This window comes from Apium graveolens, chromosome 7 (assembly GCF_009905375.1).
Source record: "Apium graveolens cultivar Ventura chromosome 7, ASM990537v1, whole genome shotgun sequence".
Classification (NCBI taxonomy): domain Eukaryota; kingdom Viridiplantae; phylum Streptophyta; class Magnoliopsida; order Apiales; family Apiaceae; genus Apium; species Apium graveolens.
Window position 1 is genome coordinate 15,425,611 of NC_133653.1, and position 22,612 is coordinate 15,448,222.

At 35.0% G+C, this 22,612-nt stretch overlaps 3 protein-coding genes across 3 annotated transcripts; 2 read left to right on the plus strand and 1 right to left on the minus strand.

Moving 5' to 3' along the window:
* Positions 1 to 1,128: 1,128 nt before the first annotated feature.
* LOC141673314 (uncharacterized) lies at positions 1,129 to 2,198 on the minus strand. Its single transcript, XM_074480049.1, has 3 exons — positions 1,900 to 2,198; positions 1,602 to 1,825; positions 1,129 to 1,517 (listed from the first exon to the last, which is right to left on the minus strand). Exons 1-3 carry the CDS (start codon positions 2,196 to 2,198, stop codon positions 1,129 to 1,131), a joined length of 912 nt encoding a protein of 303 aa, XP_074336150.1.
* Positions 2,199 to 5,003: 2,805 nt separating this feature from the next.
* Positions 5,004 to 10,039, plus strand: LOC141672263 (uncharacterized). Its single transcript, XM_074478823.1, has 7 exons — positions 5,004 to 6,159; positions 6,411 to 6,529; positions 6,976 to 8,040; positions 8,648 to 9,137; positions 9,229 to 9,382; positions 9,457 to 9,550; positions 9,643 to 10,039. Exons 1-7 carry the CDS (start codon positions 5,200 to 5,202, stop codon positions 9,755 to 9,757), a joined length of 2,997 nt encoding a protein of 998 aa, XP_074334924.1. The 5' UTR covers positions 5,004 to 5,199; the 3' UTR covers positions 9,758 to 10,039.
* Positions 10,040 to 16,675: 6,636 nt separating this feature from the next.
* LOC141675309 (uncharacterized) lies at positions 16,676 to 18,889 on the plus strand. The gene is made up of 5 exons (XM_074482027.1): positions 16,676 to 17,732; positions 17,859 to 17,916; positions 18,029 to 18,112; positions 18,219 to 18,354; positions 18,445 to 18,889. The coding sequence occupies exons 1-5, from the start codon at positions 17,126 to 17,128 to the stop codon at positions 18,730 to 18,732; spliced, it is 1,173 nt and encodes a 390-aa protein (XP_074338128.1). The 5' UTR covers positions 16,676 to 17,125; the 3' UTR covers positions 18,733 to 18,889.
* The last annotated feature ends 3,723 nt before the right edge of the window (positions 18,890 to 22,612 follow it).

Genomic DNA, 22,612 nt, shown 5'->3' on the forward strand with positions numbered 1-22,612 from the left:
AATCATATTAGCCATGACATTATCAAATATATCTAACAACTAAACATAAATCATATTAGCCATGACATTATCAAATATATCTAACATGCATTATCAGCCACATTATTCCAGACCCACAATTTTGACTCCACAAATACTACGTCTCTGCTAACAAGTACTCTTTTCTCTTCTGGGTCCTACAAATGATGGGATTTTCTACCAGGTTCCCTTCCAAGATAAACAACATAATTACTACGATCATCTAGTTTTTTGTGTGAATGCTTGGTACCTTAAAGAACGCACAACACCCAAAAATCCTGATGTGACCAAGATCGAGCTTCTTCCCAAACCAGGCTTCATACGGTGTGTAACTTGAAAGTGCTCGTGTAGGTAACCTGTTGAGTACATATACAGAATGCCTTACTGCTTCACCCAAAAAATCAGATAGAACTTGTTTCTCCTTCAGAAAACTCCTTGTCATCGCCACAACCGTTCTATTAATCCTCTCCACCATACCATTTTGTTGTGGTGAATAAGAGGTAGTGTAATGTCTAAGAATGCCAACATCCTCACAATAGCTTGTGAATTGTGCGGAACAAAATTCACCTCCTCTGTCTGTACGGAATACTTTAATTCTGTTCTCAGGCCCATTCTCAACAAATTTTTTAAATTTCTTAAACATCCCAAATGCTTCATCCCTAGTCGATAAAAAATAAACCCACATCATACGACTGAAATCGTCGACTAAAAGTAGAAAATACCTCTTTCCGGATGGTGTTGGTGGTGAGATTGGTCCGCATATATCGCCATGTACCAACTCTAGTGCTTTTCTAGACATATAATGTGACTGATTTGGAAAAGGCATCCTTGTTTGCTTAGCCATTAAGCATCCCTTGCATGCCTCTTTAAGTTGTACCATTTTTGGCAGACCCACAACCATATCCTGATGTGCCATAACCATAAAACCTCTTCTGACTTGGTAAGCAGGAAAACACTCTGGAACTCTTTAAGTAAAATCTTATAAAAACGATTTGCTGACCTCTTAACTTCATCAGCAGCTTTCCATCATTGTCTTATACCCATAAAAATTCACTGTTCATCACCACCTTATTTCCTTGTTCTAACATTTGCCGAAGACTAATAATATTGCTACACAGGGTTGATGAAGAACACATCATTAAATACCTTTTCTTCTCCAGTCTTGTACTTAAACGAAATCGACCCATTTCCTTTAATACACATAGTTGACCCATCACCAAACTTTACCTCTCCAGTCATATCTTCATCTAATTTTGAGAATTTTGACTTGTCCCCAGTCATGTGATTACTAGCACCGTTGTCCAAGTACCGCAGTTGTGAGGTTTTTATTTCTTTTGCACTAGTGTCCAACTTGGGAATAATATTTTCGTCATTCAGCAGCTCCATCTTAACTTTGCTCTCATCTAATTCTGACAACAACAATACAGGTTGGTCATTCTTGATTTGTGCCATGTTTGCCTCAGGCCTTTGATTCATCTCTCGTTGTGGTCTCTTACATTCTGCAGCATAATGCCCCATCACATTACAGTTGAAGCATCTTACAGTGCTTCTATCTCGTCCAGCCCCTTGGTAACCTCATCCACCTCGTCCTCTGAAGCTTGACTGCCCATCTGTGGCTTCCTTGTTTGTTGTCTTCATCCAGTCCTCTCGAATGAATAAAAGTTTGCCTTCATTTATTTCACGCTTGTTCCATTCCTCTTCTATCAGTAGAAGATTGCTTCCTGCAGTATTGCTTTGGCCCTTGAGCCTCTCCTTGTGAGCTTGAAGAGACCGAGGAGCTTCTTCAACTGATATTTTCTCTAAATCCCTAACTGCTCAACTGTTGTAGTGATTTGAAGAAACTTAGGCGGAACAGAGCAAAGTAGCTTCTTAATCACCTACATTTCATCTATCCCTTCTCCTAAAACTCGAATTGTAGACAGCAACCCATTCATTTTCATGTAAAAGTCATCAAGATTTTCACTGTCATCCATACAGAGTGACTCAAACTCTGCTTTTAGCATTTGAACCATGGCCCTTTTCACACGATCAGCTCCCTGGAACATTACTCGGATGGCTTCCCATCCTTCTTTTGTCGTTTTCTTCCCAGCGATTGACAATAACATGTCCTCAGATATGCCTTGATAGATCATAGCCAAAGCAACCTTGTCATTTTTCTCTGTCAACCGCTGCCTTTGCATCACTGGGTTCTACAACAATCCACACCCCTTAAGCCTGTATAAAGACTTTCATCTTCAATGCCCATTCCTTATAGTTATTCCGGGCCAGCATTGGGTAGGTTAATCCAAACGATCATGTCTTACCTTTTACGACATCCATTTCCCAGTTTGTTGTGAGTACTATAGCCTGAATACTGTGGCTCTGATACCAATTAAAGAGATCGAAGCTGATATACACACATACACAGTAACTTGACTTTAAACTTTGAGAAACAAATTGATATATTGTTCTAAACAGAAATGAAGATTACATCCGAAATATATAAAAGATAGCTTAGAGTTATTGAGTCCTAAAAACCAACAACTAAAACTCCTATTGCAGTTCCAGTACTAGCACGATCCTACAAATCTTGAAACAAACTCTACAATATACTCTGCTGCATCCTTGGGTTGACAACTGAGTTTTTTAAAAATTAAAAACATAAAACCAAATTTAAATTACTACCAACAGGCTTGGAGGTGAGAAATGCTCTCAGCTTTACACTCTAACCAGGAAAGTGAGAGCTATAGAAGAGCTGCTTAACCTTGATCTGGGATTTGGTCACAGTGACCCAATGCATAAGGATGTGGAAATCTTCAGCGACGAGGAAGGCCTAATTAATTTTGGTCCAAATACTCTCCCTCCGCCTGGATTTGCTCATGAAGGATATGCATTTTAAAGAGTATTACTGTGCAGTTGAAAATGACAAGCTCGAAGGTCATATTGTAATGCCAGTTGATGAGGCAGTGCAGGAAGATTTCATTGTTGGGGCAGGCTATAATCCTTACTTCTCAACTAGGCCTCCGTACTCACCTCACTTCTAAAATTACAGTCTTATGCTATTATTTCTTAGTTTTCTAGTTGTCCTTTCAGTAGTTTCAGTTATCTAGGTCGTTTATTTATGCTTTATTATCATATCTTTGCATCCTACTATGTATCTGAAGCCTTAAACTTATATTGGTTCCTTTTGTAATCTTTTGGATTAATTATTAATATATTTTGGGTTTTTCGAAAAAGTAAATTTTGATTAATTTTGTTATAATATTTTTTAATCTTGAAACCTATAAATAGGTTCCCTTCATCTTATATCATATAGAGATGCAAACGAACATAGTATGACCTTATTTTTTTTAAATGAGTCGAGCCAAGTAGAGATAGCTGAATAGAAAGTGATATTCAAGATCAAATCGTTAAAAAACGAGTTGAACCCGATACTAACGCACGATTGCTCACGAACAATTGTGCTGCGTTCGAACAAAGTCAGGTTGTACATTAAGAGTTTGCATATAGCTTTTACACGACTAAACTTAAAGTATAATTTATACTTTTAAAAGTTAAATCGATATTAAATATCAGTTATTATCTTATATTCGTATATATACTCACACTGTACACTTATTTCTTAATCTATAATTTTTTATTTTTCAAGTCAAATTTTAAGAACGAATCCAATTTTATTTTAAAATTTTCAGGCATTCATAACTTTAGAAACGATATATTATGTTCTAAATTATTGATGTTGAAATTTTATTCAGTTTTGATATTTTACTTCAATTTGATTTTTTTTTGTAAATTTCAGGTTATATAATGATGTTTATGAAAATTGAATAATTATATACGAATAGTGCGTGATGAAAATACTTGATAGTTTTCTTACGGGAAATTAAGTGTTTAATTTAGATATATAAACAAAATTTCTAAAATATTTAAATTATTAATAAATAACGAGAAACATATACTAGTAAAAATATTTAAGTGATTAGTAATAATTTATTATTTGTAATATATTTAAACATTATTTGAGCCGAGTCGAATTCGAGCCGAGCCGATTACGAGCTAAGCGAACATACAAAAAGTTTGTCTCGTTTACCCATCCGAACTCATTTTTATATTCAAGATTGGCTCGTTTAAGGAAACAAATCGAACCGAGTTCAATTAACCGAGTCAATCCCGAGTTTTGTTTATAATCAAGTATATTCATTTGCAACCCTTTTATTATATTTAAATAATTCTCTATTATATTTTATTGAAAATAATAAAAATAATAAAATAATTTCTAAAATTACTAAAAAGTAAATCAAAGTAGTAATTAGCGAATAATTCGATTTCTAAGTACAATTTTGACAGAGATGTCATGTCACCCACAGAATCCCTATCAATGCTGTTTCAAAAAAAAAAGCCGCTCTATCAATGCATATTTATATTTGAAATGTATGCTTTGAGATTCCATAGTAGAAAATAAAGAGTCTGCGTTACGAGATGGGAACGGTAAATACTAGAAAATCTAGAATTTATAGTCTTAAATGTTATTTATAAAAACAAAAAGTATTGGAATAAAAAAGGGAAAAGAATTAGTAACATTTAACTTCTTTTTGGATAAAGTTTATGGATTTTTGATATCCTCAGATATCAATTTCCTCAAAAAGTAATAATACTATGGTCAAAACAATAAATAATTATATTTAGTGGGTAAAAAAATGTCACAATAACTAAATAAATCTTAACATGAATCTTGCAATCGTTTATCCAAGATTCAAGTTTTGTGTAACAGCTACTTGTTTATCTACAAATTTGAATTTTCTTTTCTTATCCCTGATCAGTAGCTATTAGATACAGTCAAATAGTAGCTAAAATTTTGATGTATGGAGTAGTTGGGGCCTTGTGAAACACTAATTTTTACCATAAATTTCTCCCTCTTATGGATTCATATTCTCCATAAAACCTTCAAGTTAGTTACTCATTTTTCTATTATTAGCATTTTGAAAGTGAATCCAGAAAAAACAACAGAGAGAAAACAACATTGTTTTATCAGAACCTGTTTTTGTGGGTAATTAAGGTTGTCCAAAAACCCCACCTGCAACATTTTCTTGAAAATGGATTCTCCATTGTCTTGACACCCTTCCACCCCTTTTGCATGAAGGGGTAATCTTTCTTGTTCTTGTGGTAAAATCTCGGAAAGGTTTTCGAGGTTTCGGAAATTTTATGGCCTCTTCTGAAGTTGAAATTGTTTCATCTAGTCCATTTGGATGTGTGTTGAGAGACCATAATGGTAGAGAAAATAGATTTAGAAAAAAGAATAATGGTCATGCATGTATTCAGCAAAACCTAAAAGGTTTGGTTCATTCTTGCTTTTCTGCATCTCCTGAAAATGCAGCTGATTCTATTATGGCTCAGTCACTAGAAAATAATAAAGATAAATGGGCTATGGCTAGAGAGGTGTTTGAAAAAGAATCATCTAGAGGTGTTTCATCAATTGTTCAGAAATGGAGATTTTTCGAGGCTGAGTCACAGAATTTGATTTCGAATAACAATCACATAAATTATTCTTCATGTAGCAGTAGGAGCAATTCAGGTTCGACAATTACGGACAATTCACAGTTTCTTGATGGACAAATTAGAAATTCAAGCGTTATGGAATCTGTTGCGGAAAAATCAGATGTCCAGTCGATGGCAGAGGAATCGTCTGTGGATTCGGAATCTGATAGGACAGGTCCTAGTAGGGATTCTAATTCAACAGAAAAGGAGAGAATGAGGGTGGCTGATATAATCAAGAAACTGAAATGTGGGGATGAGAGCAATGAGCAGTTTGTTGCGAATTTTTCATTGCCTAAAGTTCGAACATCTATTGACCATCATGCTCCTGACATCAAAGGTCATGGGGCTATTCCAGCCACACCACGTATTAGAGGGCACAGAGTTTTTAAGGATTCACTTATGCAATTTGAACGCGATAGACAACAGGAGGTTCAACGCTTGGGATCTATTGACAACAATGCTTCTGACATCAGAGGTCATAGGGCTTTTCCAGCCGCACCACGTATTAGAGGGCACAGAGTTTTCAATGATTTTCTTATGCAATTGGAGCGCAATAGACACCAGGAGATTCAACACTTAGGGGAGCGTAAAGCTGTTTCAAAATTCTCACACAGAGGCCGCCTTCAGGTATTGTTGTCTTCTTTATGTTACTGGCTATTCACTTTTGTAATCAAGGAAATATTATTGTCAGGTTTTAGGTACCCTCTTCTCGTGGTAACAAGAGGAGGGTTTGGGACTCGGTAGAGTCTGGTGCTAGAGTATTTATTTCTGCAATTACCCATTACCAAAAGAAATTATATATTTTATGTATATGATTATTCTGTATGGTTTTAGGCATGCTTGAGTAATTATTGTTTTTCATGAAAAATGATCAACAGGCTATGCTTAAAGTTAAAATCATACTCCACGAGAAAGAATTAAGAGACAGTGAGCAGATACATTCACTGGTATCTGATAGGAAAAAGCATTCCAAAGGATCCAGCGTCATGCATCTCAGGTAAATATCCTTTCTGGTATCCACATCTGGGATACCGTATATTGCCCAGGAATCTTTACTCTTATGTGTACATGTTTTCTATTGCGGGAACTCTTCTGGATATGGAAAGATGAATCACTTTGAAATCGTGACTAAAATCTTAAATTTGAAAACATGATAAAAATAGTCTTCATAAAAACTTTGATATGTTCAGCATTTTTTTTTTGCGGTTTCCCTGACATGAAGGAAGCTTGTACTTGCTAGGAAGCCATTTCTATGAAAATTGATTAATAGGGCTTTTTTTCTTCATATTATCATCATGTGCTTGTATGAACTGGTTAATTCTTTCTCATTTGCTTGTACATATCACTGGGCCTTTTTGCTTTGAAAGCCTGTACTAATTTTGTTCTGCATATGAAACTGCATTAGCTAACAACTACTCTTTATGAAATTAACAATGCACTCAGGGAGAGATTTAGCACAGGATTAGAGCCAAATGCAGTTGGCTCAAGTCCTTGTAGAGAGGTGATAAACAACGCCCAAGATGTGGATAAATTCTCAACCACTACTCAGCTCGATGAGGTTGCAGATCACACCCCTATGAAAAATCCTTTTACCTCCGGTCAATGCAAAGAGATAGCAGATCACACCCCTATCGTTAAGAATTCTTCTACCGGCAGTCAACTCAAAGAGGTAGTGGATGATTCTTCTACCCCTCAAGTGGATAATGCTTCTACCCTTTGCATGGATAATTCTTCTATTCCTAACATGGATAATCCTTCTTCCTCCATTCAACTCAAAGATGTGACAGATCACACTAATACTGCAGTAAATCCGACCACCTCGACTCAGCACAAAGAAGAGATTCATTCCCCTGAAGTTACTCACGGGGAAAGTCGTCATAAATTTGTGGTTGATGTCAACTCAAACTCCACATGTAATAACGTAGAAGAAATCGAAAATCAGAGCATAAATGTTGTCTGTTCAACCCCCAGGTCACTTAAAGATATTATTCATTCATGGGAACAAACTCACCTGAGAAGTATTCTAAAAAATCAGGATGTATCCAATGAGACCGTAGAAGGGGAGGATTGGTCTACCTCTGATCGGGTTAAAATAGATATTAGTCGTCATGATGTGATAACTCCACATCAGAATTATGTTGATAATGCAACATTACCTGATGAGTGGGAAGACAGGAATGAAGCTGAAGAGAAGGTTGATGATGAGCAGTCGATAGTATCCCTGAATGAATTGGTAGAGAAAAGTCCACTTTTGAAGATTGAATGGGAAGAGCAACTAGATAGAGGGAATGCCATTGAAACTTTTCCCGACTGGAAGAGTGACTTATCTCAAGAACCAAGTGAAGGGGAAGAGGATCACTATTATCAGAACGTAGAAGATCCTACTATGGACTGGATATATGATGTTTGTCGCCCACGCAGTGACTGGGAATGTCTCAGGCAAGAAAGATACGATGAGATGCTTGATCCTTTCAATGATAATGGAGATATTAAGCAACTACTTGAAAGGTACGCTAACTAAATTCTGATGTTTATATTAGTTGCCATAGTTTCCTTCCATTCCCTACTTGTGTTTTTAAAACCTGAACAAAAAACAAAACACCATCTGTATCAAAATGAAGTATAAAACAGGAAAAAGGCATCTGTGATATACATGACTGAGCTAATTGCCTAGAACGGTCATCAACATGCTAAAAGTCCGGATATGAAACAGTAAACATTTATTAAATTGTTTGTTTCCTACCAAGACACTCGAAATTGAGTAGTTCATGTAAATCACATAAATTGAGATACCACATGCATCAGACCTTAATAACTATCATCTTTTTATGAATGGAATAGAGACTACATAGTTTTACAATGGTAACCAGATAACTGCCGACTATGATTCAGGAAACTGTGGATAATTAAATTTAAATGCACGTCGAGAAAACTATCAGTAGATGAATTAGGCTCCAATATTTATATATTTAATTGTCACGAGCAGGCAACCAAGTAGAAAATATGATTGTTGATTGACATACAATAATAAAATGAAATTGGCAACTGCTTATATATTCCATCACTAAGAGACGGCAGCAAGTAACAAAATATGATTGTTGATTAATGTATGCAGAAAAAATGTTTCAAGTTTTCTTTCCAGTGCAATGAGGGACAAGATAGACCAACTCATGATCTCACGCACTCAAGGACAATCACTTACAACGGATAATCAGGTTGAACAAGTAAAGCCGGAAGAGGTGGTAACAGAAGAGGGGAAGTATGCACACGAAGAAGATGAGCAAGTGGGAGACATCAAATGCCATCTAGAAGGAGAGGAAGAAGATGAGGAAATGTATGCACACGGAGAAAATGAGCAAAAGGGAGGCGTTCAATACTATCAAGAAGGAGAGGAAGAAGATGAGAGTCCTGAGGGGAGACAACATAGTGATGGAGATGAATATTTTAATCAAACGCCTTCAATGAATTATGCTTCAGCAGATATATTTGGTCCATGGAGTCATGGCCAAGATAATTATGTCAGTGATGATCATGTTGCATCATTTCATCCTCTAACTTTGGAAAATCAGCAGTTCTCCTCTCTCAGTAAAAGTCATCCTTCAATTGTGAGTTTTACATCCCTTTTATCTCTTTTCGCTTAACTTCATCCTTCAGCTAGCCTTCAACCAATGTAAAGCTAATTCTATAATGTAACAGGAGATGGAACTCATTTTTAATTTGAGAGGACACATGGAGCAACTTCACAAGGAGATATATGATTTGCGAAAATCATTGCACACCTGCATGGAGATGCAGGTGAAAATGCAGCAATTCATGATGCGGGAGGCTGAAAGTGTTAAAAGCCATTCAAGTGAGTATATAGTCAACGCACACTATATTTGGAATTACATGTAGGATGGTACCTAATAATCAATACTCTTACAGCTCAAACTAAAGGAACCGGTTCTACTGATAGAATACCAAGAAAAGGAACTTGTTGTCTTTGCTTTGAGGCAGAAGTTGATTCTCTTCTGTACAGGTACTTCGATATAACCTCTAATAAATTCTATTTTAGCACCACCTCAATTATATGTACACTAATTGTATAATAATTATTACAACTTTGTTCAGATGCGGTCACATGTGCACCTGTTACAAATGCGCTCATGAGCTGCAACAACATAGTGGAATATGTCCAAAATGTCAAGCTCCTATACTGGATGTCGTACGCACATATACTGATTAAGGTGAACGATGAAATCTGTCGATTCAAGTTCCTATACTGGACACACATATACTGATTACATGTGGATCATGAAAATGTCAAATATATCAAGCTCCAATATGCCTATAGTGATTCAGGTGAATGATATTTCCTTTTCCTCGGAGAATGTTCGTAGAACATTATTTGATATATTGAAAATGAGATGAGCAGTGATCTTTAATTGTTAATTTTAGTCTAGGTTAGCCACAGATGAATACTAGTCCAACACCAATCCAAAAGATCTTGTTATTTTTTCTTTTGGTATAGAGTGTCATTACATCACAATTAGCATTTTTCCTTCGTAAGTTTGCGTACTTTTTGGCAGTTAACGACCGCAAATTGCAAATTTTTGCATTATGTTTTTGATTCACAGTATAAAATTCAGACATATTTTCTAAACCTCTTGTTCTAAGGATTTTTAGAAATAAAAAAAAATTAGTCAAGTGTGTAGAATATTTCATGTTCAGAAACTGCTTGTGAGGAGTCCTGGTCAATTTTCTTGATGGGTTTAATGAGGACTTTCATTTGCACCTGGAGGGTGGAGCTCCATCACCCGGACTATTTGATTTTATCCTCGTACTTTGTGAAAATTAAAAAACAGGGGTGTGGTTTGAAATTTGAGTTAGATCCTTCATACTTAAACAGAACACTTCCCTCTCCAGAAATCTAGTTCAAAATAAAGTATCAGGCTGGTCTCATGACAGATTGTTTATACAGAGGAAGGTCCGTCATCCATATATGATTTTTCTTATGAAATCGATCTGATTTTATGCTATGAATTTGACATATCAAGATATGAGTAAGTGTTCATAAATTTCTTACCACTAGGCACTTCATAGACTTACCATGGAGCAAAAAATCAGTTATGTTAAGCTTACATTTTGAGTGCCCTTACCCATACCCAGTTTCGGATCCTGAGCTAAGAAAACTAGTCCGAGTCCGGATACTATAAAACTGAATTAACATATGGTACTTCAGTTATAACATTACATTTTCAGGATTAAAATTGTGCAAAAAATCAGTTGTGTTAAGCTTACATGCTGAGTCCTCTTATCCATACCCAGTTTCGGATTCTGAGCTAAGTAAACTAGTCCGAGTCCGGATACTATAGAACTGAATTGACAAATGGTGTCTCAGTTTTGTTTAACATTACACTCTCAGGATTTTTATGTGCTAGTATGTTGCACCACTTCATGGACCTGGCAAACAACACCCCCTTCCCCAATTAAATAGAGTCCTAATTGTTCTGGGCTTTAGAAGGTTTCCTAAGTATTAGGTGAAGGACTGTATGGTACATGTAAACTGTTACAGCAACAAAATTCAATCCATTGCCCTGAATATGAAAATTATACTCTACTGGACCCATACAGTAAGACAGTTGTACAAAATTTATTAGTGGCGTGCATATATGACCATCCTAGAACTAGATACAGCATCACTTGGAAGTTAGAATCAAGCCATGTGCAGAGGGTAGAAGTTGATATTAGTGAAGTTACTTTATCCGCATTGACTTCTCAAAGGTCATGCTCACCATAGAATAACATTCTCAGATCTTAAATCTGGTTTTACAGTAGAAAATTCGAACCCCGAATCATCAAGTTGATCTCCAGCGGATTCAGTTGATGACTGTATCACAAAATTATAGAAACTTGATCTTGCAGTAATCTTGGATAAAGTTGGATGGCTTAGTAAGTGGAGTGACAATATGATCTAAAATGCATGTGATATTGCCTGTTTGTATCGATTACTATCTTCACTTCACTATTATTAAGAAGTGACAGTGCCCCATCTCAGGAATTTCTCCACTTGCAAAAAGTGAGTTTCATATGGGCTCTTTGTGTCTTTGGGTCCTCGAACAACCCCCCGCCCCCCACCCCCACAAAAATGCAGATAACGTTTATAAACGTGCCCAGTGCCCTCATGCCGTAAACTGGACCATAACACCGGTCCCTGGCTCCATATTTCTACAATGTTAGCCTAAAGTTTATGCCAATCTGCTTCAAGTCAATCATGTAGGCTCAAACTTAAAACTCAACTTTATCCATGAAAATGAAGTAGAACAATATATCAAAAAAGGTCTCTATCAGTATCTTAGAGTTCTTCCTATTTTTGTTTAATCCATCATATAGAACATCGAAAATTCTTTTTTACTGAGCATATTTACACTATTTACGTTCTTGTATAAAATTTAGCTGCATTTACTGACGTTATTTTTGGATAAGACTTGAAATCTCTTTGTAACGCCCAGATTTGCATTTTTTAAAATCTGTTGTTGAGGTGTACTGGCAATAATTTAGAATGCGGATCCACTTTTAATGTCACCAGAGATAGTTTATACTTGAGCTTATCGATTTTCATACTACAGAAAGAATGGTACCCCATGAATTAATGGTTGTTGTGTGCACTGAATGTAAATATAATTGAATTGAATTTGATTAACATACAAGTTGGTCCATCTTATCTCTGTATACTGAAGCTAGCGGCCCTTGGAGACAAGAAAACAGATTGCATGCGCTTTTACCTAATAGCTAGTTTCTGTGGTGAGGATTGCAGGGTTCCCTTTCCACACAAACATATTTGTCTGGTGTGTTACAAATATTTTAAATGCATTTTAATTCCAACTCGGGAAGATTTTAAATATACCCGAAGAGGAGAATGAGTATTCGGACTCATGACTAGCGAAGAAGGAGCCTTGCCGCGACTAGTCCTCCCATGCATTCAGTATAAACTAAGCCATTAGGTTTAATCACAGCTCAGAAGGGCTGGTGTTTATGTTTTCAAGTATTGGAAGAGAATTTTTAGGATTCATCAATTAGTGATTACGTACACAGTTCAATGAAATTGTACTCTGGTTTATTACGAGAATCTATTATTAAAAATGGAGTAGCAATTGTTTGTATTATGCCAATGAGAAATTAAATAGAAGAGGAGAACAGAAATGAGAAATAATGCAGATGCTGAATAATGGAATGGTTCTTTCGTGCGTAGCTACGTGCACACTACAATTTCTAAACCAGTGCACATGCTGGAAAATCACACACAAACAGAAAGGTACAAGAATGAACTTAAATACCAATTGATTACCTTAACCATAAAATGTGTTTTTTTAGGGTGTTGTATCAAATTGACCACCGAACTCGTTAAAATGTATCAAGTAGCTACTCAATCTCCACGACGACTCATGTAAACCACTAAAATACTAATATATATCACTCCGTTAGTTTTTTAAAACTTTTTGACGGAAAACGTTAACTTTAAAAATTTGTAGTCGTATATTTTTGTTAAACTGCCCGACATATACAATTGAGATAAACAACGAGAGTCCTAATTGAAAGGACATATTCTTTTCATCTCTGTTGAATTTTACTCAAATTAATACTACAATTGCAGACCACCTAGCTTTTAATTTACCCGTGAAGATAACGATTATTTTAGGATCAATTAAACAGATGAGAGAGAGGCACTCAAGTTTGCTGATAAACCATAATAATCAAAGAAATACACGACAAACACAGTACTTCTGTTAAAAAATTTAAAAAATCTAACGGAGTGATATATAATAGTATTTCAGTGGTTTAAATGAGTCGCCGTGGAGATTGAGTAGCTACTTGATACATTTTAACGAGTTCGGTGGGTAATTTGATATAAAACCCGTGTTTTTTATGTACTTGATTGAGCTCTTACCCCAAAACACGAGTAATCGCCAAATTACGATAAAAAGTTTCAGGCTCAACTCCTTGTCACCCCCAATTGTGGTTCAACTCCTTGTCAACGTCAATATTCTCACAATTTATTATGAACACGAAAGTAACTGAAGAAGAATGATTAGTTGTGGATAATTTTACAATTTATTATAAACATGAAGGTAATTGAAGAAAAAGGATTAGTTACGAATATTCTTACAACTTATTATCGATAGGAAGGTAATTGAAGAAGGATAAGTTAAGGATGAAGATGAATTCAAGTTGATACAAACAAAAAGAAAAATGAAGGGTTGGTTAATCAATCATGTGTTTTGCCTTGGTTATGTCTTCTAAGAAATGCATGGAATTATTAATACAATTATGTCGGATGAACACATGGGTTGTTTCTTTGAGTTTATCATAGTCCAAGTAAAGTTGTAATCTTGAATTTAATTCTAGAGGATATTTCGTAATGATTCTTGCACACGGCTTTCAAACTACTTGTGTTTATGATATGTATCTTGATCCACTTTGACAAAATTTGACCAACTCTTTGTAACTAAGTTTGGATTCACTGGCAACTTGTCAAGGATTGTAATTCCAGTTACCCAGATGGGGGCTGCTCTGCACAAAAATAGTGTTCCCTTTCTGGTGAAGTTACTTTTTTTGTTAAATACACTCACGTACTCACTTTCTCCCACAAAATTTGAATTCGTGAAATTTTCACACACCCGACTTGTTTTTGACATAATTGGAATCATCGACATGTGTCAATGAGGGAGATGCTGATAATTTTTTTTACAGTAAAGTTACTTTAAGTAAGAGTAGATGTGATTTTATAGTTCTTCATAGGTGAAATTCTTTTTGTTTTTAGCAAATAACAAAGTTTTGTGAAATCAAGAGATACTTAACATTTGTCTTTGGTGTATAAGGTATTATTATTATACAGCAGTCGGAAGAGAAGGAATCTACTTGATTGTTGTTCCCAGCGTGAAAGAATGAAATGATAAAAACAATAAAGTTATTATGTCCAACCCTTTGAATCAAGATATATATTTTTAAATAATTACACATTCACACCAGATTCGAATTTTTAACCTCCAGTGAGTGGGCACTACACCAACATTCCAGACATTACATCAACGCAAAGAAATTGAAATTCAGTGAACAAAATAGTTTTTCTCTATCCTTTAAATCGTGGGTCAAATCAACCAAGAAAAATGAATTACGATGGTTTATATTAAGAATTTTATTTCTAAAATTTGATAACATGGCCATATGCAGGATTTGAACACAACTTTTATTGCTTTCGGAGGTTAAGAAGGATGCCATCTCCTAAAAATTTGATAATGCGGCCACTTGCAGGGATTCGACCAGAACTGCTATTACTTTCGGATCAGGCCGGCCTTTGGTTAAGGCGGCCGCCTAGGGCACCACCGCGCACCGGGGCACCAAAATATTTCATAACATATGTATATAGGTGTATTTATTTTTTATATTATTTATTTTTTATATTTTTTATATTTTAAAATACAAATTTTAATTAGAATACATTAACATATATGTGATTGGGGGACATATTAAAATTTTAAAATATATTATTATCTTTGTGATAACTTTATTTTAAAATTAAAATATAATTTACTTTAATTTACTTTAAAAATATAATTAATAAATTTATTTAATAAACAAAACAAAGTAAAAATGCGAAAGGTTTGGAGAAATTGAGTTTTTGGACTATGCGCGTCTATACCCATTACCCCAGATGGGCAGATGAAGTCATATAACAAAAGTACAAAACTCTCTCCTTCCCTCTGCTTAGCTACCGAATAAAATACAGAACACAGATTGTTCTCTGTTCATTCTGAATATCAATTAACAAAACACAGGAAGTCATCGACTCATCGTGAATATCGGATCATGTGTGCTTTGCAATTCAGCAATTATAACACAGGTATGGTTTAAAGATTTCTATTCTAATTACTTTTTTAATAATATTGTAATTTACTATTTGTTTATTATTATTTTTCAATTTAAGGATTTGATGTGAATAATTAGAGAATAATTGAGATTTGTTTTTGTAAAAAGTAGTTTGTCTTTTGTGATTTACTGATTTAGGATTGGTGACTAAAATTAATTGTATTATTTTGTTTGATGACTAGATAATTTGAAAATGAAGCTTAACCAGTTATCGGGGCATAAAAAAGGCAAAAGAAATTGAAAGCGGCGGAAGCTTGAGAGATTTCTTAGACATGATATGCGATATGATATTGTTTGCGCAGAGTTGTTTAACGAGTTATTAGTGCTTCGAATGGTAATACCCGATGAGATAACAAAGACAATAGATGTGCTTAATTATTTAAGTTCTAGTTCAAGACAAATAAATTATCGAAATGCTTGGATAGCTTATAGAATCGTTGTGACCATTCCTGTTACAGTAGTAGAGGCGGAAATGACATTTTCTAGATTGAAACTGATCAAATCTTATCTCCGCTCTTCGATGTCTCAATATAGACTTAATGAATTGGCTTTATTGTGTATTGAAAGTGAGCTGACAAGTTCTCTAGATTATAGCAAAATCATAGAGAGATTCACATCTCAAAAGCCTAGAAAAAAGTTTTAAAATCAATAAAGGTAAACTCATTTTTATAACTTTATTTTGACATTGTTGTGTACTAGTAATGATGACTGTTCTATATTCATGATACTACATCAGTGTTGCAGGAGATTATTGCAGGAGGTTGAAAACTTGGATATTTAGCGTACAAGAAATTCATTATATTCACTTGCTACTTTAGATTCAAAATAAATTTCTTTTATACAATGAATATATTTTATTGTGATTTTTTGATTATGCATATGTGGCACCATTTTTGAATCCCGCATGGGGCACCCAAATACATAGGGCCGGCCCTGTCTCGGAAGTTAAGAAGGATGCCGTTCAACTTCTTGATTTGCATTGAATATTCAAATCATATCTCTTTCTTCTCCCTTAAACTACCACTTATAATCAGATTCTTTAATTTTATAACTAGTACAGCCTTGAGCCTTTGGTATTCTTGCTTTATATTTGGTTAGTTACAACAACTAACTAAACTGGAATTCGAACTACTGATTCTTTCTTGATCTTGCATATTGAAAAAGTTAAGGGACAGAGAGATAGAATAAGATAACAGTTTAAAGGAAGAGGAATCATTTTCATCCTGGCCCCGGGAGACTCAATTCTTTTCACTTTCTCCAGCTGCAATAATTAAAATGGCAGTGACACCACCTAGCCGCTCCCATTTCAACTTGATTTAGTGGACAGTTAAGAAATCGACGAGGACACCTCATGAAGAATCGATAGAAGAAATATGGTAAACCCCTCGAATTCAACTTGATTTTAGCTTTAGCATTGGACTAGCTCTAAGGGAACTACTGTCATTCTCATATGGTCACTAAAATTAAAAGATGATACCCTAAACAATTGGTAATATGGCAGAAACCCCACCACATTCCCTTTAAATACCATTTAAGTGCCCTATCTTTCCCCCAACCTGTCTTCAAATCATTTCACTTGCATTCATTTCCTTCTCATAGCTCTTCAAAATTCCTTCTTCTTGTCTCTCATTTTTATCAAAAGCACATAACAACTATTTTAACAACAACAAAAGCTCAAAACTTGAAAATGTGTTCATTCAAGTTCAAAATTCAAGAAACTAGTTCTTATGACATCAACGGCCGCCCTGTTCTCCAGCCAACTTGCAACAGAGTTCCACTGTTAGAACGTCGCAATTTGGTAAAGAAACACTTTATAAAATCTGTTATTACATCAAGGATACAACCTGGTACCACCATAACTACTACTAATGTTAGTCCTAAACTTAGGCCTTCATTAATCACCCCACCTATATCTCCTAAGCTAAAATCGCCACGACAGCCAGTTATTAAGCAAGGGAATGATCCAAATGGATTAAGTTCTAGTACTGAAAAGGTAGTGTTGATACCAAGAAGCACTATAAAAGTTGTGACACCAGTAAAAGAGTCGAAAACAAGTGCACCTTTTGTGGACACTACTACATTAGATTACTTATCTTCATCCATAGTAGAGGCTCCTGGAAGTATTGCTGCAGCAAGGAGGGAACAAGTTGCAAATTTGCAAGTGCAGAGGAAATTGAAAATTGCTCATTATGGTAGAACAAAGTCTGCAAGGTTTGAACCTGCAATATTACCCCTTGGTGCTACAGAAACTACTCCAGAAGAAAAAAGATGCAGCTTTATTACGTCTAATTCTGGTACAGATAACTTTTAATTTATAACTGCCAAAAATAATTAAAATAACTAGTTTTTTGTCTATCTAATATTACATTTCAGTATTTCATATATTTTTCCCTATTGAGCTCATTGTGTTGCTCTTGCAGACCCTATATATGTCGCTTACCATGATGAAGAATGGGGCGTTCCTGCTCACGACGACAGGTAAATATCCCTATTTCTTTCTTTGTTTTGAAACACACATATACACAAAAGACATATGCCTCTTGTCCTTGAATTTATTGATGCCAAGAGCTGATATGTTTATGCTATGCAGGCTGCTGTTTGAATTGTTAGTATTAACTGGTGCGCAAGTTGGATCAGACTGGACGTCAGTGTTAAAGAAAAGGAAAGAATTCAGGTGGGTGTTATGCATTCTCAAATCTTGGGGAAAAAAAACTAAGCTTTGCAAAAATCATGTTGTGCTAATTAGAATATTGTTTTTATATTTTTTTTTATGTTTTCAGGGATGCTTTCTCCGAATTTGATGCAGAAACTGTCTCAAAATTTTCCGAGAAGAAGATAACATTAATGAGTACTAAATATTCCATAGGGGTGAGCCAAATTAGAGGGATTGTGGACAATGCTATCCGAATACTCCAGGTACTTGATCATCTCTTATCATATGCAATCAGACACTAGTGCTGTATTATTATTTTTTGGTACTTAGCAAGAAATTTAATTTGTGCACAGATAAAGAAAGATTTCGGATCATTTGACAAGTACTTATGGGGATTTGTCAATCACAAACCAATCGTAACTCGATACAAATCAAGCCATAAAATGCCTGTCAAGACATCAAAAGCAGAAACCATAAGCAAAGACATGGTAAGAAAAGGTTTCAGGCTAGTCGGACCAACTGTCATACATTCCTTCATGCAAGCGGCTGGCTTAACAAATGATCACCTAACGACCTGCCCGCAGCATCTCCAGTGCCTTGCATTGGCATCTCACACTGGCACACCTGTAGCAGCTCTGTAAGATCATATGATTATATTAAATATGAGACGAGCAATGGCCTTTTTCAGTTTATTCATCGCTGGCATGAATACTTATTCTCCACTAACTTAAAAGACCTTTTTTCCTTTTTTCTTACGAAGTGTCATTACATAATCGACCAATGAATATATTTTAAATATGCACCTCTGTTATTGGCAGTTGAAAGCTGGTATGGAAAATATGCATATTGTTTATTCTTGTAAATGCAATAAAATTCTCTCACAAATAATGTAATCGGCCAAAGGTTTCTGATGTAAACATATAAAAAAAAGAAAGGAGACTCTTCTTTTTCATAAACGGTTTGATGAGCGACAGAGCATGGCACATTAGGTTCAGTTTTGCTAAGTTCCACATGGAATCTGAAACTAAAGAGAAAATATTTTTACAAAGTTGCATTTCCTAGGTATTTGAAGCAAGACTAATTGGAAAATGCAATATATCATAAACAAAACCAATCCCTTGGTCAGAATTTCGAAGATTTTATCTTGGCCCCATAAAACAACACAGCTGGACAAAAAAAATTACATGGTTTGCTGATACGGTCTTTCTAATGTGTGCCCAAGGGCCAAGGGCACACCAAAGCAGATGAAACTTGATCTTCCTATATCTTAGATCAAGTTGGATGGCTTAATAAGTGGAAGGACAATATGATCTTGAATGCATGTGCAATTTGGATTCCGCAGCTATCCTTTATCCTTAGAAGTTGGCATGCTTGTTATTCAATAGAAAGCCTAATTACATCTTTATTAATGAGCAATGCTACGTGCCATGCCCAAAATCTCACAACGCTTTAACTTGTGCTTAATGTGGGTGCGGGTTGAGGTGATCATGTTCTGTCAAAACCTTATGACTCGGCCAACAAGCTCATGATCGATGATGAGCCTACACCTAGCCCCGCCATGAGGGTCTTCTAAATGAAGTGAGCCTGACACCAGTAAGTTACCCCAGATTCCAGACTTCTATTCAACTATAGAGAAATCGACCGGGGAAAGTAGATTATTAATGGAAGACATAAAAGAGAAGTGAAGGCTTTATTTTCCATTTTTCATTTTTCATTTCGACTATAATTTTTTTAATGACAGCGATCATCTTTCAAAATTGTTTTCCTAAAGAATATGGCAAATTTGCAATGTATGCTCAAACTTAAAACATGTTCGTCTCCTTTAGGCTCGTCAATAGACCGTAGATCTGATCTCATAATAATATGATCCTTTACAAAGCGGATACAAATTCTTGCTGATCTGAAATGATAAAAGACCTAACCGACCTAATGGGTTTACATAAAACTTGTTCGTTTCCTTTAGGCTGATAATAATTTGATACGTTAAAAAGCTGATACCAATTTTCGCTCATCCCATGTGATAAAATACCTAACCGTTGTTCCTTTAATTATACATGTGATTCTTTATGTTATCATGTTAAAAAATTAGTCATACATAACCAAATTAATTAATTTTCCATCATGAATAGCTTAATTCATTTTTATACTACATTTAAAAATTCGTTGCATTTTTGTGTAACACTAAGCTGGATCAACTCACTGATATATCAGTTACACGTATGACACAAACTCATTTCTAGGCTGTAGCTGTGCATACCTGTTTCTTGAGATGAGTCATTCATAATCCTGCAAATTTTGTCGAGGTGTACCGGAAATATTTAAAATGTGGATCCACATTTGATGTTACTGGAGATGGTTACCCTTAAGCTGATGAATTTTCATGCTACAGATAGAAAGGGTGCCCCAAGAATTAAATGGTTGCTATATGTACATTGCATGTATATGATTGAATTGAATGTAAACAATGAACAAGTTGGTCCATCTCCTCTCTCTATCCTGAAACTAGATGCCCTTAGAGACAATAAGACAGAATTGTATGCGCTTTTAGCTTATAGCTAGTTTCTGTGGTCAGGATTGCTGGAGGTCCTTTTTATTACACATTTTCTCATTACATTCTGTAATTTTTCAATATACCAGGAGGGGACTAAAGATTCGTCCAACATAATCTTATACTTTTCAACACTCCCGACTCCGCCTGAATCGTACAATTGAACAAACATAACCAGACATGTACCTATACCAACAAATCTTAGAGGCAGTATGTTTTTTCTTCGTATAATCATAAACTCATAAGGACTAGTTTTGTGTTTTGTTGGTTGTATAATCATAACTTATAAGGGCAATATTTTTAAGTCTCAAACAAAAACTTAGATTGAGTGATGCTCATCAATCAGTGATTCCGTACATAGTTCATAAAGATTGTACTCTCTCTTATATTGCAGAAATCATTTGAATCAATAATGTTTATAAAACTAGATTTTTTTTTATAAATGCCAAGCCAGAAACTGGATAAAAATAAAGTAGAGAAAAATGATGAGAAATGATCCAGATTATGAATAATGGATAGTTCTTTCGTACGTAGCTACGTGCACATTTTAATCAACCATTGCACATGGTAGAGATCACATGAACAAACACAAGGAGGAACAAGATTATTATTGACACCAAGAGAATATAACATTAGTAATTTAAATATTTGACGCTTATTTTTTCTACTGAGACTCGATTCATCGATCTATGAAAATTTCTCGAGATATTCACTAAAATACTCACACGTCGCCTTTGAGAAACCAAGAATCCTTTATTAATAGGAAAAATGTGAACCTGCAGGTTGAGAAAACCAACCTCTTATTGAACTAACCTAACTTTTTTCCTGCAGTAAATTGCAAAATTTTAAACGAACACACTTATATTCCAACTAATGTGTTTGGTTTAAGTAGGATAAGTTGTTGGTTAAAGATCAAGTCAAATCGATAAGAGAGAAAAAGTAATAAATAGACTAATCAATCATGTGTTTCCCTAAGTTATGTCTAAGAAATGCTTGGAATTATTGATGCAAATATGTCGGATGAACACATGGGATGTTTCTTCTGTTTCATTTTAGGCCAAGTAAATTAAACTTGTATTCATTCATTTATTCTGAGGATACTTCCTAATGATTCTTGCACACGGCTTCTAAACTTGTTGTATCTGTAATTTTATATTTATTGCATCTATCTTGATCCACTTGGACAAAATTTTACCAACTCTTTTTAACTATTTAAATTTGGTGTACTAACTTTGGATTCACTGACAGCTTGTTAAAGATTGTAAGTTGTAGCTTTAATTACTCGAGGTGGCCGATTCAGAAGGGGGCTCGAGGGCTTTGAGCCCCCTTGTGAATCCGCCACTGTCTTTAGTGATGTATGCTAATTTACATTGTTTGTGGCCTTCTGGGTAAATTTTCTTTTTGTCTTTAGCAAATAACAAATGGATGTTCAGCATTTGCTTTTGGTGTATTATAACGTTTGCAGATAAAGAAACTGCTACCCTTTTGGTGATGCATACATATTATTTTACTTAGTGTGAAAGATCAATGAAGAATTTTCCATTCATCTTCTTGCTTCTCATGTCAAGAAGTTTGTAAAGTTTATGTATTCAGCACAATCAAGGCAGTTGAAACTTTGAAATGAAATGACAAAAACTAAAAAGTGGCCAAAGTATTACCTACTCAATTACAGTGAGTTTTCTGTATGTGAAGTAATGAAATTTTACTGGCAAATGAGTTCATTACATACAAACAAGTGTCTATTTGTTATCCGTTAAATTACAAGTTTGAACATTTGATTGAATGTTAAAGAAAACATATGCATAAGAGTGCATATATGGGATCATTTTCAGAATTTGTTGATTCAACCTTGTGTTCCCAAAAGGCCATAACATAGATCACATGCATGAAAAAAATAAAAGAAAAGAATTTCTATTGCTTTTGTATAATTTTCCTGAAAAATGGTTTTCCTTGTTAGATACTCCTTTTGTGTT

Bases quoted from the DNA above. Each gene is read 5' to 3' on its own strand.
- LOC141673314 (XM_074480049.1), bottom strand. From the start codon at position 2,198: ATGCAAAGGCAGCGGTTGACAGAGAAAAATGACAAGGTTGCTTTGGCT. The intron at 1,826-1,899 runs GTAGGTGATTAA...TTGAGCAGTTAG, and splicing joins GGAGAAGGGATAGATGAAAT to GGATTTAGAGAAAATATCAG. The intron at 1,518-1,601 runs GTGGATGAGGTT...ATTATGCTGCAG, and splicing joins GTCAAGCTTCAGAGGACGAG to AATGTAAGAGACCACAACGA.
- LOC141675309 (XM_074482027.1), top strand. From the start codon at position 17,126: ATGTGTTCATTCAAGTTCAAAATTCAAGAAACTAGTTCTTATGACATC. The intron at 17,917-18,028 runs GTAAATATCCCT...TATGCTATGCAG, and splicing joins GTTCCTGCTCACGACGACAG to GCTGCTGTTTGAATTGTTAG. The intron at 18,355-18,444 runs GTACTTGATCAT...ATTTGTGCACAG, and splicing joins ATGCTATCCGAATACTCCAG to ATAAAGAAAGATTTCGGATC.
- LOC141672263 (XM_074478823.1), top strand. From the start codon at position 5,200: ATGGCCTCTTCTGAAGTTGAAATTGTTTCATCTAGTCCATTTGGATGT. The intron at 6,160-6,410 runs GTATTGTTGTCT...AATGATCAACAG, and splicing joins CACACAGAGGCCGCCTTCAG to GCTATGCTTAAAGTTAAAAT. The intron at 8,041-8,647 runs GTACGCTAACTA...TAATGTATGCAG, and splicing joins ATTAAGCAACTACTTGAAAG to AAAAAATGTTTCAAGTTTTC.